Genomic DNA, 14,837 nt, shown 5'->3' with positions numbered 1-14,837 from the left:
CTGATGGGACCCAGAAGCAGCCACCAAAGCACTTCTGGTTTGAGAGATATTAGCCAGTGACATCACCATTGCCCTGGGGACCCAATGGGGACTCCCTCTCTCATCCCCCAGTGGGTTCCCATCGAAGTGCTACCTATTTATCTACTCACATTTTTATGTGCTTTTGAACTGCTAGGTGGGCAGGAGCTGGGGCAAATAATGGGAGCTCAACCTGGCACCCGGGTTTTGAACTCCATCTTGCCAATTGTCAAGCCTCCGTTCTAACCACAGAGTCATAGCACTTCCGTTTATACAACATAAATGGCATTATAGAACTCAACATGTACATATCAATACTGAAAACTGGATCTAACAAGAAGATATTGAGAATAGTTATTCTCAGTAAAAGATGTAAATCATGAATAATAGTAAATTATATAATTATATTATATATTTGATATGTATAAAAATTCAAAGTTACATTTATTTTGTAAAATGTATCAATAAACCTTAGACTTAAATGTGTCTTGCATTTCATTGTATATATATATTAGATATTAAAGTCATTCTTAAAGTATTGATATTTTTACTGAGTTTTTTTGGTAAACTTAGAATATAAGTTGCTGCAAATAATTTTATGGTAAAATTTTGAGTCTATTTTAAATAAATATTTCTATACCCTATTATTGTGAGAAAAATATTTTAGTATATAAATATATTTCCGATATCATATCGTATCATATCCTATCATGTACTATCAGTTGCAGCTAGGAGAGTTTTTGCACAGTTGCAGCCTTTCTTTGATTGGGAGTCCCTGTGCTCAGTTATTCAAGTCTTGGTCATCTCATGTCTGGACTATTGCAAGTCAACATAGGGCTACCCTTGAAGAGCATTTGGAGGTTTCAACTGGTACAGAGTGCAGTGGCACAGGCAGTTACACCACTGCTCCACAAGATGCACTGGCTGCCAGTTTGCTTCCAGGTACAATTCAAGGTGTTTAAAGCCCTGCATGGCATGGGTCCAGGTTATGTAAAGAATCATCTCAGCCCACTGAGACTGGCCCTCCCCATCCACACCAACAGATTAGGCATTCTGTGGGCTCCATTAGTCAAGGAATTCTGGATGGCAGAGCCCAGGCGAAGGGCCTTCTCTGTTATGTCTCCTGCTCTTTGGAATATCTTACCCCTTAAGATGAGATCAGCTTCTACCCTTCTGATAAGGGCTTGAAGACCTAGCTTTGACAGATGGCTTGGGACCTCAATGGGAGAACATCACACTGGAGGAGGTTAGTGAATTAGAAGGCAATCCCATCTCCACCCCTGCGCACCCTGCTCCCTCTCTTCTCATCTTTTAACTATAATTATATTTTTGGTTGTAATTTCTATTTTTATTGCCTTACAGATATTTAACTTTTATGATTTTAAAGCTTTTAATACTGTAAGCCATCCTGAGTCACTTCAAAATAAGATAGGGGGCAAATAAATTTAATAAACAAACAAACAAATAAATAAATGTTTTAATAATTATTTTTAAAAAATGTTTTATTTTTACTTTTGATGTGCATTCATCTTTTGGATTAGTACATGAACAGAATGTTAATTTTTTTAGTAACTTAAATTGTATTATAAGTTAGTAGTAATTAAAACTATATCAATTGATTATATTATTGAAATTTAGTAAAATTCAAAAGGGTTTTTTCAGGATTTATTAAGGACATTATGAAGACCAAGAGATTTGCTTATTTATTTTATTTTAAATATTTATATAGCCACCTAACTTATTATCAAACTCTTATACTTAGCTTATTGTGTGTACTAAACTGAAATGATTTGCTTGAAATAAATTTGCCCTGCATCAGCATTCATTGTTACTTTTGTAATTTAAAAAACATTACTTCCTAAAATTCTAATTATTTATTCATAAACAGAATCATGTTGATTGCATATTTACTTCAAAAGCAAAGTAATTTTGTTTCTCCCTCCTTTCACTCTTTTCATTTTGGTGCTTCATGTAAATAAATCCTATTGTGTAGATTTTTTTATTTGCCCTTTTGATGGATTACATATACGTTACTAAAACTGAGAGAAGCAGAATCATTTATTAAAACAGAAAACGTGATATCTGTCAGATGGAAAAATATTCAGTTGCAGTTAAGGGCTTTCTTCCAGTTCCTAGCAATTAGTTTTTGGGCTGCGTCAGAGTTTAATTAAGAAAAAAAAACTTTATGAAACATAACAGAAATTTGAGCTAAAATGCTATCAATAAGCAAATGACAGTTTTCCTATCTCCCTCAAGTGGTCCAACTGTCATATATGTAACCCTGAGATGGGAAATTGATAAAGTTTTTCAACTGAGAAGAGCAGAGCAGCTTGTTGTTGGAGCCAAGTCAATATAATATCAATACTCTATCACATATATTGATCACTAAATCAATTCACAATATCAGATTATTTGAAGAACTTGTATTGCTGCTCAAATTTAATGTAGCTTTTTTTCTTGATATGTTTAGATTTATTTATTTATTTATTTTTTATTTATTAGATTTCTATACCGCCCTACTCCCGAAGGACTCAGGGCGGTGCACAGCCAAACAATAAAAACACATACAATACAAAATTTAAAAAATAGAATAAAATCAAATTAAATAATTTTGGCCCCGACAATTTTAAAACCCCAAACTTTTAAAACCAATTTAAAATTGAATATATAAATACTAAAAAATATTTAAAATTTTAAAAATCTTTTATAAAAGAGGGGGAAAATTAGGCCAGGCCGGCCTGGTGAAATAGTAAGGTCTTTAAGGCGCGGCGGAAGGTGCGCAGATCCGGGATCCTCCGTATCTCTGGGGGGAGCTCGTTCCAGATAGTAGGTGCCCCCACAGAGAAGGCTCTCCCCCTGGGGGCCGCCAGTCGGCATTGTTTGGCTGACGGCACCCGGAGGAGCCCCTCTCTATGGGAGCGTACCGGCCGGTGGGAGGCTATTGGTGGTAGTAGGCGGTCCCGCAAGTACCCGGGTCCTAAGCCATGGAGCGCTTTAAAGGTGGTAACCAAAACCTTGAAGCGCACCCGGAAGACCACCGGGAGCCAGTGCAGCTCGCGCAGGAGAGGTGTTACATGGGAACGCCATGTCGCTCCCATTACCACCCGCGCGGCCGCACTCTGCGCCAGTTGGAGCCTCCGGGTGCTCCTCAAGGGGAGCCCCATGTAGAGAGCGTTGCAATAGTCCAGGCGGGAGGTGACAAGGGCATGAGTGACCGTGCGTAAAGAGTCCCGATCCAGAAAGGGACGCAACTGGCGAATCAGGCGAACCTGATGAAAAATCCTCCCGGTCACGGCCGTCAAGTGCTCTTCTAAAGACAGCCGTGAGTCCAGGAGGACGCCCAAGTTGCGAGCCCTCTCCGTGGGGGCCAATGATTCGCCCCCAATAGTCAGTGATGGCGTCAACTGACTATATCGGGACGTCGGAAACCACAGCCACTCAGTCTTGGATGGGTTGAGCCTGAGCCTGTTCCTCCCCATCCAGATCCGTACGGCCTCCAGGCACCGGGACATCACTTCAAGGGCATCGTTGGGGTGATCCGGGGTGGAGATGTACAGCTGGGTGTCGTCAGCGTACTGATGGTACTCCACCCCGAAACCACGGATGATCTCGCCCAGCGGCTTCACATAAATGTTGAACAGGAGAGGCGAGAGGACCGACCCTTGCGGCACCCCACATATGAGGGGCCTCGGGGTCGACCTCTGTCCCCCTGTCAACACAGACTGCGACCGGTCAGAGAGAAAGGAGGAGAACCACCGCAACACAGTGCCTCCCACCCCCAACTCTTCCAACCGGTGCAGCATGATACCATGGTCGATGGTATCAAAAGCCGCTGAGAGATCTAACAGGACCAGGACAGAGGAGCACCCCCTGTCCCGAGCCCTCCAGAGATCATCAACCAACGCGACCAATGCCGTTTCCGTGCTGTACCCGGGCCTGAAGCCCGACTGGAACGGATCCAGATACGTCGTTTCATCCAGGTGCTGGGGGAGCTGTTGCGCGACCACACTCTCAACAACCTTCGCAACAAAGCGAAGATTGGAGACCGGACGATAATTTACCAACATTGCCGGGTCCAGGGAAGGCTTCTTGAGGAGAGGCCTCACCACCGCCTCTTTCAAGGCGGCGGGAAAGTCACCCTCACTCAGCGAAGCGTTTATAATCCCCTGGAGCCAGCCTCGTGTCACTTCCCGGGAAGCCAGTACTAACCAGGAAGGACACGGGTCCAATAAACAAGTGGTCGCGTTCAGTCTACCCAGAATCCTGTCCACGTCCTCAGGGGTCACAGGATCAAACTCATCCCAGATAACATTCTCAAGACCTGCCCCTGTCTCTCCCCCTGAGACTACCCAGTCGGAGTCCAAATCTTCCCGAATCTGAGTGATTTTGTCATACAGATACTGAACAAAATCCTCGGCTCTACCCTCCAAGGGGTCCTCCCGCGCTTCCTGGTGGAGCAGGGAGCGGGTCACCCTAAAGAGGGCGGCCGGGCGATTATCTGATGACGCAATAAGAGCAGCAAAATAACTACATTTCGCTGCTTTTATCGCCACTAAGTAATTCCTAATGTGGGATCTTACTAGTGTCCGGTCAGATTCAAGAAGACTGGCCCTCCAACTACTCTCTAGGCGTCTTTTCCGGCGCTTCAACTCCCTCAGCTCCTCGGTAAACCAATTTAGTAGATTTCACATTAACAAAGTTATTCATACAAGTAGAAACTTTTGCTGAATTTCTATAGATATTCATATATGGATTAGTCCATACTTACTATATACAGTACTTTCCTTATATGAAATAAACATGCGATTTGTTACTATTTCTATTGAGTAAACCCACTGAATTCTACGTGGCTTTCGTTTATGCAGGATACATGCATAACGGATGAAAGGTATAACATTTTACATGTGTTTTTACAAAGAGATCCTGAGTTCCTAATGACTTGTCCGTATTTTTAAAGTAATATGTTCATTTGATATTTTAGGGTAATTTGTAAAAAAGATTATGTGAAACCATAACCTAATTTAAAATGAAACATTGATTACAACACTGATTTTATAACTTAGTGATTGCTTGCAAGACATTCAGTCTGCTTAAAGAGGCTGATACTATAGTTTGCATCTATGATAACTGTTTCATATTTAATTAAAAATGCACTTCATGTGTATATTGAAATTTCAAATTCATCACTTTTTCATTTTTGTTTTTATTTAGCCATGTCCTCTTGGAGCCCGTGATTTTCGAGAAAAACAGTGTGCAGATTTTGATAATATGCCATTTCGAGGAAAATATTACAACTGGAAACCATATACAGGAGGTATGTGAAGTTTTGTAATCTTAGCTATGATCAGGCTGTAGGTCCTGCCCAGGGAAGGCAGGATATTAATTTCTCCTAAGAGGACCTTGAAAATATGGATATATGCACCAGGCCTTTATGGGCTTTAGAGCATAGAATTTGTCTGCAGATCTTTAAAATAGTTGTTCCTTTTCCTTGGATTGTATAGCAATTTCAGAGGGTAATCATTTGATATCAGAAAAGATGAAGTTGCTTTAAAGAGTTGAAGGCATGTGTCATGTTCCATTAACATCCCCCCATGTTGTTTGAAGTTCTTTTTCCAAATTATTTCTGAAGTACTGCATAACCCTAAACTGTCCTATTGCAGATGGTCATATCTGATTGTGCAATGTTAGATTTGATGGCGTTGGAGAGGCAAAGGCCACTCTTGCTGAACTTCACATAGGACTGAATTATGCATGCAGATAATTTTCTAAGTGAAATAAATTTTTTGGAGAGCTCAGCATAAGTCAGGCAGTCACTGGCTGAAAGTCAGGTATCATCCTTGTAACTGAAGCTGTCAGGACAGAGTACATTTTTTTTTTGTATCACATCACAGACTGAGAAAAACATGTTAAAGCAATTGTCTGGATAAGTTGTAAAACAAACCAAGCACAGAATTGTTATCGGAATCCAGTAATCTATCTGAAAAGTTTAAACCAGAAAGACAATATTTAATACTGTTTAATAACTTATTAAATATTTAGGTCTTGTTCAATTAGTGAAATCTGTTTATCAGTCTTGATCCTACAGCTTCATTAATCTGTTGAAAAACAGTTGAAAAAAATCAGTGACAGGATTTTTTTGGGGAAAAAAGATTAATATCAAATTGTATATAATACTTCAAACTTTGGAATTTGATCTTTTAAAATGTTTTATTTGTCTAGGTGGGGTTAAGCCATGTGCATTAAACTGTTTAGCAGAAGGTTATAACTTCTATACTGAACGTGCTCCTGCAGTGATAGATGGAACACAATGCAATGCCGATTCCCTGGATATTTGTATCAATGGAGAATGCAAGGTACAATACATGAACATTACACAAAAGTAAAAGTGATTTAAAACATTTCTATACTGCAACATCCTCTAATGAAACAGCTGTCAAGGAACTGCCTTTATTAATATATTGGAACTACAGTTTCAGAAGCACTGACATTTTACCTCATTTGTCTCATATGTTTTATGTTTGTTTTATTTGATTTGTATACCGCCCTACTCCCGAAGGACTCAGGGCAGTGAACAGCCAAACAATAAAATAACCTAGATACAAAAAATTTAAAAACCAGATAAAATCAAATTAAATCATTTTGGCCCAGACAAATTAAAACACCCCAATAATTTAAAAACAGATTAAAATTTACATATTTAAAAAGGGAAGAGATTAGGCCAAGCCCGCCTGATGGAATAAAAAGGTCTTCACAGCGCGGCGGAAGGTGCGCAGATCCGGGATCCTCCGTATCTCTGGGGGGAGCCCATTCCAGATGGTAGGTGCCCCCACAGAGAAGGCTCTCCCGCTAGGGGTCGCCAGCCGACATTGTTTGGCTGACGGCACCCAGAGGAGTCCCTCTCTATGAGAGCGTACTGGCCGGTGGGAGGCTATTGGTGGTAGTAGGCGGTCCCGTAGATAACCAGGTCCTAAGCCATGGAGCGCTTTAAAGGTGGTAACCAAAACCTTGAAGCGCACCCGGAAGATCACCGGGAGCCAGTGCAGCTCGCGCAGGAGAGGTGTCACATGGGAGCGCCATGTCGCTCCCATTACCACCCGCGCGGCCGCACTCTGCGCCAGTTGGAGCCTCCGGGTGCTCCTCAAGGGGAGCCCCATGTAGAGAGCATTACAATAGTCCAGGTGGGAGGTGACGAGGGCATGAGTGACCGTGCGTAACGAGTCCCAATCCAGAAAGGGACGCAACTGGCGAATCAGGCGAACCTGATGAAAAATCCTCCCGGTCACGGCCGTCAAGTGCTCTTCTAAAGACAGCCGTGAATCCAGGAGGACGCCCAAGTTGCGAGCCCTCTCCGTGGGGGCCAATGATTCTCCCCCAATAGTCAGTGATGGCATCAACTGACTATATCGGGACGTCGGAAACCACAGCCACTCGGTCTTGGATGGGTTGAGCCTGAGCCTGTTCCTCCCCATCCAGATCCGTACGGCCTCCAGGCACCGGGACATCACTTCAAGGGCATCGTTGGGGTGATCCGGGGTGGAGATGTACAGCTGGGTGTCGTCAGCGTACTGATGGTACTCCACCCCGAAACCACGGATGATCTCGCCCAGCAGCTTCACATAAATGTTGAACAGGAGAGGCGAGAGGACCGACCCTTGCGGCACCCCACATATGAGGGGCCTCGGGGTTGACCTCTGTCCCCCTGTCAACACAGACTGCGACCGGTCAGAGAGAAAGGAGGAGAACCACCGCAACACAGTGCCTCCCACCCCTAACTCTTCCAACCGGTGCAGCATGATACCATGGTCGATGGTATCAAAAGCCGCTGAGAGATCTAACAGGACCAGGACAGAGGAGCACCCCCTGTCCCGAGCCCTCCAGAGATCATCAACCAACGCGACCAATGCCGTTTCCGTGCTGTACCCGGGCCTGAAGCCCGACTGGAACGGATCCAGATACGTCGTTTCATCCAGGTGCTGGGGGAGCTGTTGCGCAACCACACTCTCAACAACCTTCGCCACAAAACGAAGGTTGGAGACCGGACGATAATTTACCAACATTGCCGGGTCCAGGGAAGGCTTCTTGAGGAGAGGCCTCACCACCGCCTCTTTCAAGGCAGCAGGAAAAACACCCTCACCCAACGAAGCATTTATAATCCCCTGGAACCAGCCTCGTGTCACCTCCCGAGAAGCCAGCACTAACCAGGAGGGACACGGGTCCAATAAACAAGTGGTCGCGTTCAGTCTACCCAAAATCCTGTCCACGTCCTCAGGGGTCACAGGATCAAACTCATCCCAGATAACATTCTCAAGACCTGCCCCCGTCCCTCCCCCTGAGACTACCCAGTCGGAGTCCAGATCTTCCCGAATCTGAGTGATTTTGTCATACAGATACTGAACAAAATCCTTGGCTCTACCCTCCAAGGGGTCCTCCCGCGCTTCCTGGTGGAGCAGGGAATGGGTCACCCTAAACAGGGCGGCCGGGCGATTATCTGATGACGCAATAAGAGCAGCAAAATAGCTACATTTCGCTGCTTTTATCGCCACTAGGTAATTCCTAATATGAGATCTTACCAGTGTCCGGTCAGATTCAGAAAGACTGGCCCTCCAACTGCTCTCTAGGCGTCTTTTCCAGCGCTTCAACTCCCCAGCTCCTCAGTGAACCAAGGAGCTAAATGAGATCGGCGCCGGGTCAGAGGCCGCAAAGGCACGACCCGGTCCAGAGCTCCAGTGGCCGCCCTATCCCAGGCGGCCACTAGGTCTCCAGTCAAGGCGTGTGCCAGAGCCTCAGGGAATGGCCCAAGCTCCATCTGGAACCTGTCAGGTTCCATCAGGCACCTGGGGCGGAACCATCTTACCGGCTCCACCTCCCTGCGGCGGGGTGTAGCGGTTCGAAGGTCGAGACAAAGGAGAGAGTGATCAGACCATGACAAGGGCTTGGTGACTATATCCCCTATCTCGAGATCACTCAACCACTGTCCAGAGACAAAAACCAGATCCAGCATGTTTCCCCCCGTGTGGGTAGGGCCATGAATTAACTGGGTCAGGTCCATGGCTGTCATGGAAGCCATGAACTCCTGAGCCACCTCTGACGCCTCACCCACGGACGGCAGGTTGAAATCCCCCATGACCATAAGCCTAGGGGTATCAACCGCCACCGCGGCGATGACGTTGAGTAGCTCAGGCAGGGCTGCTGCCACGTGGCAGGGAGCCAGGTACGTGATCAGCAAACCCCTCTGAACCCCGTGACCCCATTTCACAAGGAGGGATTCACAGCCGGCCGTCTGAGGAACAGTGGCCTCCCTCGGTCTCAGGCCATCTTTAATGATAACCGCTACCCCCCCGCCCCTCCCCTGTGACCTTGGCTGATGGAATGCGTGGAAACCTGGTGGGCACATTTCAATGAGGGGAACCCCCCCTCCTGGCCCAACCAGGTCTCCGTAATACCTGCCAGGTCCGCACCCCCCTCCTGAATAAGATCACAAATGAGGGGGGCTTTGTTTACTACGGACCTGGCATTGCACAGCATCAGCCGAAGGCCTGGGCCCTGAGGGTCTATGCAACCTGGAGAACGGGTGGAGCCTAGGGGGCCGGAGCACACCACCGCTCGTAGACAGCGGGTGCGCGCTCCCCTAACACGATATGGCCCCCTGCTCCCGCCATATCTACCCCTCCCACTCACAGTATTGATGTTTGAAACACTATCCGGATGAGCTCTAACACCCCCCTCGACCCCAGGTCCCCCACCCTCCCTGCCGCACTTCGAGGCCAGACCCAACCCTCCCCCTTGTGGGTTTTCCCCCAAGCCCACAACCCGAGTTCTAATTCGACCCTCCCCCTCCCTGGGACCCCTTAAAAATTTAATTAAAAAATTTGATAAAAAACCCCTCAACCCCCTGGTTTTCACATGCCACCTCTCTGGGTCCCAAAACCCGTCCTTGAGGTAGGCCCTCGATAATGTGGAGGGCCAGATCTGCGAGAGGGGGGAATCTCGCAGCGCAAGAAGTTCATAGGTAGTATACATCTTAGGTTACAGCGAGGGAGGCGGAGATCATAATCAGGGGTCCATTTGGTAATCCCAAAATCAGATGTAACACACAGCCATGCAGCTCCACCGGTAAATACACTGTCCTCTCACGACAGTTTGAGGGGTCTTTCACAGTTTCAGCCAATGGAGAATGACATCCAGCCCGCCCTCTCACGGCGGGAGGCCCTTAAATAGCCCTAGAGATAGAAATGTTCCATCCTTCCGGTGGTGAATTCATGATGTAAAGAAAACTGTAGAGCCAATAGGAATAGTGGCTTCTTACTTATTTCTCTCTGCTTTATTTTTCCCTGATTGGAAAGCTGATTTGTACTCCTGAAGTTTCCCCTTCAGCTTACTTTTTACAGGAAAATAGTTTCTCCTCCCTTCTCTTTTCTTTTGCCATGAGAACAGAAAACTCAAAGATGCAATCTTTCTATTAGATCATGCAATTTCCTTAATAAATGTCCTTGTTACATTATATTTTAAGCATCTGTCTCTAAATACTCTTAATGGGCTTGTTTGTACTCATATATGTTCTCTGCTAAATATGGACTGCAGTGAATGAGATTTACAACCAGAGTTATCTCAAGTTTCTCTATAAATGCGTTATAAAACTGCTTACATGATTTAGACAATTGGGAGGAAAAGCAAAGAGCATCCTAAATGGAAACAGCCATCTCAGACAACTGAGAAACTGGAAAGCCCTGAATTTGATCTCTGTCCTTTAAAATGGAAAAGCTTTGAGAAGCCAATTAGCTGGCAGCATCTTGCAAAGTCACCTACTAGCAGAATCAGGAAATAAGCAAAAATTTATGACAGATTATAAAAATGCAACTGGAATAATTTGCCTGATTGTAAGCAATTTAATTTTAGTTCATTTTAGGTAAAAGATAATTGCAAACAATATGTTAAAATATTTCAGGGATTATGTGACAAAGTCTATCAATCCTAAAGTTATAAAAATGTGTAATAAGAGGCTAGAAAAAGGATATTTTTGTGAACTGAATAGCATGTCATCTAGAAATTTAAGAGGCAATTCTACCTACCTAGCCTACCTAGTCCATACTAGTGTGATATTAAAAAACCTTCCCAAATATTGTGAGAAACCATTTAGATTTTAATATATGGACAACAGAGCAGAAAAATAAAGAATGGTACTTCTAGCTGAATGAATAAAATTGCTTTCAACAAAGAAGGAAGAATTTCAGCAATTATTTTAATAAATTAAGAATACCATTACTCTGAACATTAACAATTTAACTGAACCGAAAAGAAATCCTCTTATTGTATAGTTATTTTTACTGTACCCATTTTCAGCATGTTGGATGTGACAATATTTTGGGATCTGATGCTAAAGAAGACAGGTGTCGGGTATGTGGTGGTGATGGGAGTACATGTGAATCTATTGAAGGTTTTTTCAATGATACACTGCTCAGAGGTGGTAAGTCTCAAAGCTTATATTGTTGTTGTTGTTGTTGCTGGTGGTGGTTGTACAGTCAACCATATGCTTAAACCAGGGGTGAAATGAACTTACCTTTGCTACCGATTCGCAAATGTGAGCGCGCGTGCCTCCTCCACGCATGCGCAGAGCCTTCTGAACTGGCTGCATTTCACCACTGGCTTAAACTGAATTTGGGATTTTTATTCACTTATTGAGTCCTTCTCAAGAACCTGGGATAAGCAGATATTGTTGTTTGGTAGTGTTAGGGTATTGTCACAAGCTGTATTACTATTATTTGACAACTATTTAAAAATTGATCAGGCAATAGCCACTGGATGCTGCCATTTTACTCTCATATACTCTTTCTAGAGTACTTACTAGATATATTTACTTATATAATTCCCAGGTCCATTATCTATTGTTCTCTGATGCATTGTAAAATTGTAGGGAAATAGCTACTCCTCATAAAAATGAAAGCAAATATGTGAAGTGTTTTGTTTTTGTTTCTTACATTTACACCATTTAAATGGAACTATAGGTCTCTGTGTCTTGATTGCAACAAGAAGTAACGTTAAGATCTCTTGAATTCTTGCTATCTAATTGCATTAGTTATAAACAAATTAAAAGTGAGAACTGTTGCTTTTATCAGTGAAATAATTGCCCTGATTACCTTATAGGCTACATGGAAGTGGTTCAAATTCCTAAAGGTTCTGTTCATATTGAAATCAAAGAAGTGGCTGTGTCAAAAAACTATATTGGTAAGTTAATGATTTCATGATTTAATACAAAATTTGATAAATGTTGCTGGGTTCAAAATAACTTTCAGATAGATTCCATATAATAGTGTAGCCTGGCTGCACTGACTTTTTTTTTTTTTTTAAATCCTTCAAGTCGCTGTAGTCATCTGGCAACTGCCTATACTAGTCCTTGTCCTATTATTGGCAAGGGTTTATAGGAAGTAGTTTGACATTTTCATAGAGCTCAGAGAAAGTGACTAACCCTATGCTGTCCAAGGTGGGTCTAGCACTTACCCTGTCCTGGTTTTTAGCCTGATGCCTAAATCTCTACACCAAACTGGTTTGGTGGACTTTTTGGTTGTTATTGTTGTTGTTTTAAGAAACACTATGAAAACTGATTGAGACACATTATGGGAGACAGGGATTAACATTCTTCCTGCTGTGGCTCTGATAACATTTACGTTGAAAGCTGGTATTAAACTTGGAAAATAACTTCCAAGTTTAGTGTCACAGTAAAGGGAAAGGAACATCTCTTTGTCCACTTTCACTTCTTATGTCCACGTTCTCTATCCAAATTGTATACTTCTAGCTATTGTTCTGAAGACAAAAGCTACATACATTAAATAGATAAATACATAGAAACAAACACACACAATGTTTTATTTATAAAATTTCTAACTGGCCTTTCATTATTAAAAAACAAACTACAGCAGGGCCTTTAACTTGCATTTGTTTCCATCATTGTAGCAGAAATAGGGAGTGGGCTAAATGATGAAACATGCATTACAATATCATAATACAAATGTCATTTATGTATTTAGTCAAATGGTTTTGGGTTTGTCTGATGATATATGCAAATATGCTTTGGAATCATTGCTATTTGCCACATTGATATGGATTAGTTATGAATCTCTTTCCTTTTCAAATGTTTCCTCTTTGTAGGAATGACATAATGATTTCTCTGGAGCATTTTGTCAGTATTTTAAAACAGAACTAGTAATGCTAATAAAGCTAGAGAAACTTTGTATTAGTTTCTTGCTTCCGGAGGTTTCTGGAACATTATTTCAATTAATTTATTTCTATTGATTTTGGATAGTAAACATATAAGTAGATTTGATACTGACTGGAAAATTTTGGAAGTTGAAGTCTACACATCTTAGAGTTCCTCAGGTTGAGAAACACTGCTCTATCACCTTGTTTGGTTTATTAGGAGTAAGAAAGTGTATACTGTAGATGGAAATTCTGTTTAATTACTTCTACCTGGCTTCTGATGTTAGTGAAAGTTACTGAGGAATTCAGAAAGCTAAAACTTATATCTATGATTTCTCTAACATTGTACCCTGTTTCCTTGAAAATAAGTCATCCCGTGATAATAAGCCCAATTGGGCTTTCGAGCGCATGCGCTAAAATAAGCCCTTCCTGAAAAGAAGCCCTCCCCCAAAATATTTAAACACATGCACAGCAATTTCCTCTGGTTAGGGTTAGGGAGACAGAGCTGGAAATCAGGAAAGAGAGCAAGAGGAGCCCCGTCTTGCTTCAACATGCCCCAAAATAATAAGACTTCCCCGAAAATAAGGCCAAGCACTTATTTCAGGGTTCAAATAAATATAAGACAGGGTCTTATTTTCGGGGAACATGGTATTTAACGTGCTATACATCATTTTCCCATAAGCCATAATCATAATACCAAGAATAAATGTTTAATTCTTATTTGAAGAGAAAAATAACAAGTTCAGTACAGGCATTTTGGCTCAAATCCAATAATAAATGTGACAGCAGATAAAGCTTCTTAACTTATTACTGGAATGATATCAAGGATATCAAGAAAAGAAAAAAGAAAACTTTCTGAACAGATTTGCTATCCCTTCCCTCCCTCCTTTTGAAATGCTGCTCACATACAAACACCCTCCACAAAGTACTTTTGCCAAGCCACAGTAATATAGTAGTTTGTTAATTAGCATCATGTAACGTGGTAACACTCTTGAGGAGAAAGAATGGAAACTGAAACAAACAAAATCATTCTAATTAGAAAACTAAAGTTGTAGTTGGATTATCACAAAATAATAACTAAAAACAAGTAAGATGTTTTTGAAAAATAAATGTATACCATTTTACCATGTATATTTAGCCAAAAGTTAATCTCATTAAACATACACTTCTGAGAAAGCATGCATTGTATTCTGCTATTATTGTGAAATATTTCCAGCAAGTTAAAACTAACATTGTACAGGCTCATTTGTAAACTTGATTCTGAATTTAAAACGATTAGATGTATCAATTTATGCCGATTGTAAACTACTTTTATAATTTTATTTTCCCTTTGAACTAATTATTTTATTATATATATTAAATATAAGGATTTAAAAACCTATATTTTGAATCATTTATTGGTCAAATCCTTTTGCAGCGTCTGAAGGCAATTGTTCATTAAAAAGCATTGAAATGGGTAGTAGGCAGTCATCCCTTCCTCATCCATATGATTTGAGTATTCTGCTTTATAAAAACTAGAACTAATTAGCTGATTAAAGCATATTTTCTTAAGATATTTAGAGGTCAAAATTACAATGTTGATTAATTTACAAATTTGATTCAATTTTTAAAATATTGCAATAAATAGC

General features: G+C 42.1%; 1 protein-coding gene across 6 annotated transcripts in view; it reads left to right on the top strand.

Moving 5' to 3' along the window:
- Positions 1-14,837, top strand: part of ADAMTS6 (ADAM metallopeptidase with thrombospondin type 1 motif 6) — a 134,716-nt gene that overhangs the window by 95,501 nt on the left and 24,378 nt on the right. For all 6 annotated transcript variants that reach the window (XM_034440984.3, XM_087885727.1, XM_034440983.3 and 3 more), the window contains 4 exons: positions 5,230-5,332; positions 6,238-6,371; positions 11,359-11,482; positions 12,160-12,240. In XM_034440984.3, coding sequence (XP_034296875.1) covers positions 5,230-5,332; positions 6,238-6,371; positions 11,359-11,482; positions 12,160-12,240 — 442 coding nt within the window. The remainder of the gene's footprint in view (positions 1-5,229; positions 5,333-6,237; positions 6,372-11,358; positions 11,483-12,159; positions 12,241-14,837) is intronic.

This window comes from Pantherophis guttatus, chromosome 2 (assembly GCF_059756535.1).
Source record: "Pantherophis guttatus breed Tessera chromosome 2, ASM5975653v1, whole genome shotgun sequence".
In the NCBI taxonomy this organism is placed as follows: Eukaryota; Metazoa; Chordata; class Lepidosauria; order Squamata; family Colubridae; genus Pantherophis; species Pantherophis guttatus.
Note: the sequence above shows the minus strand (reverse complement) of the source record. Positions and strands in the feature narration are given on the sequence as shown.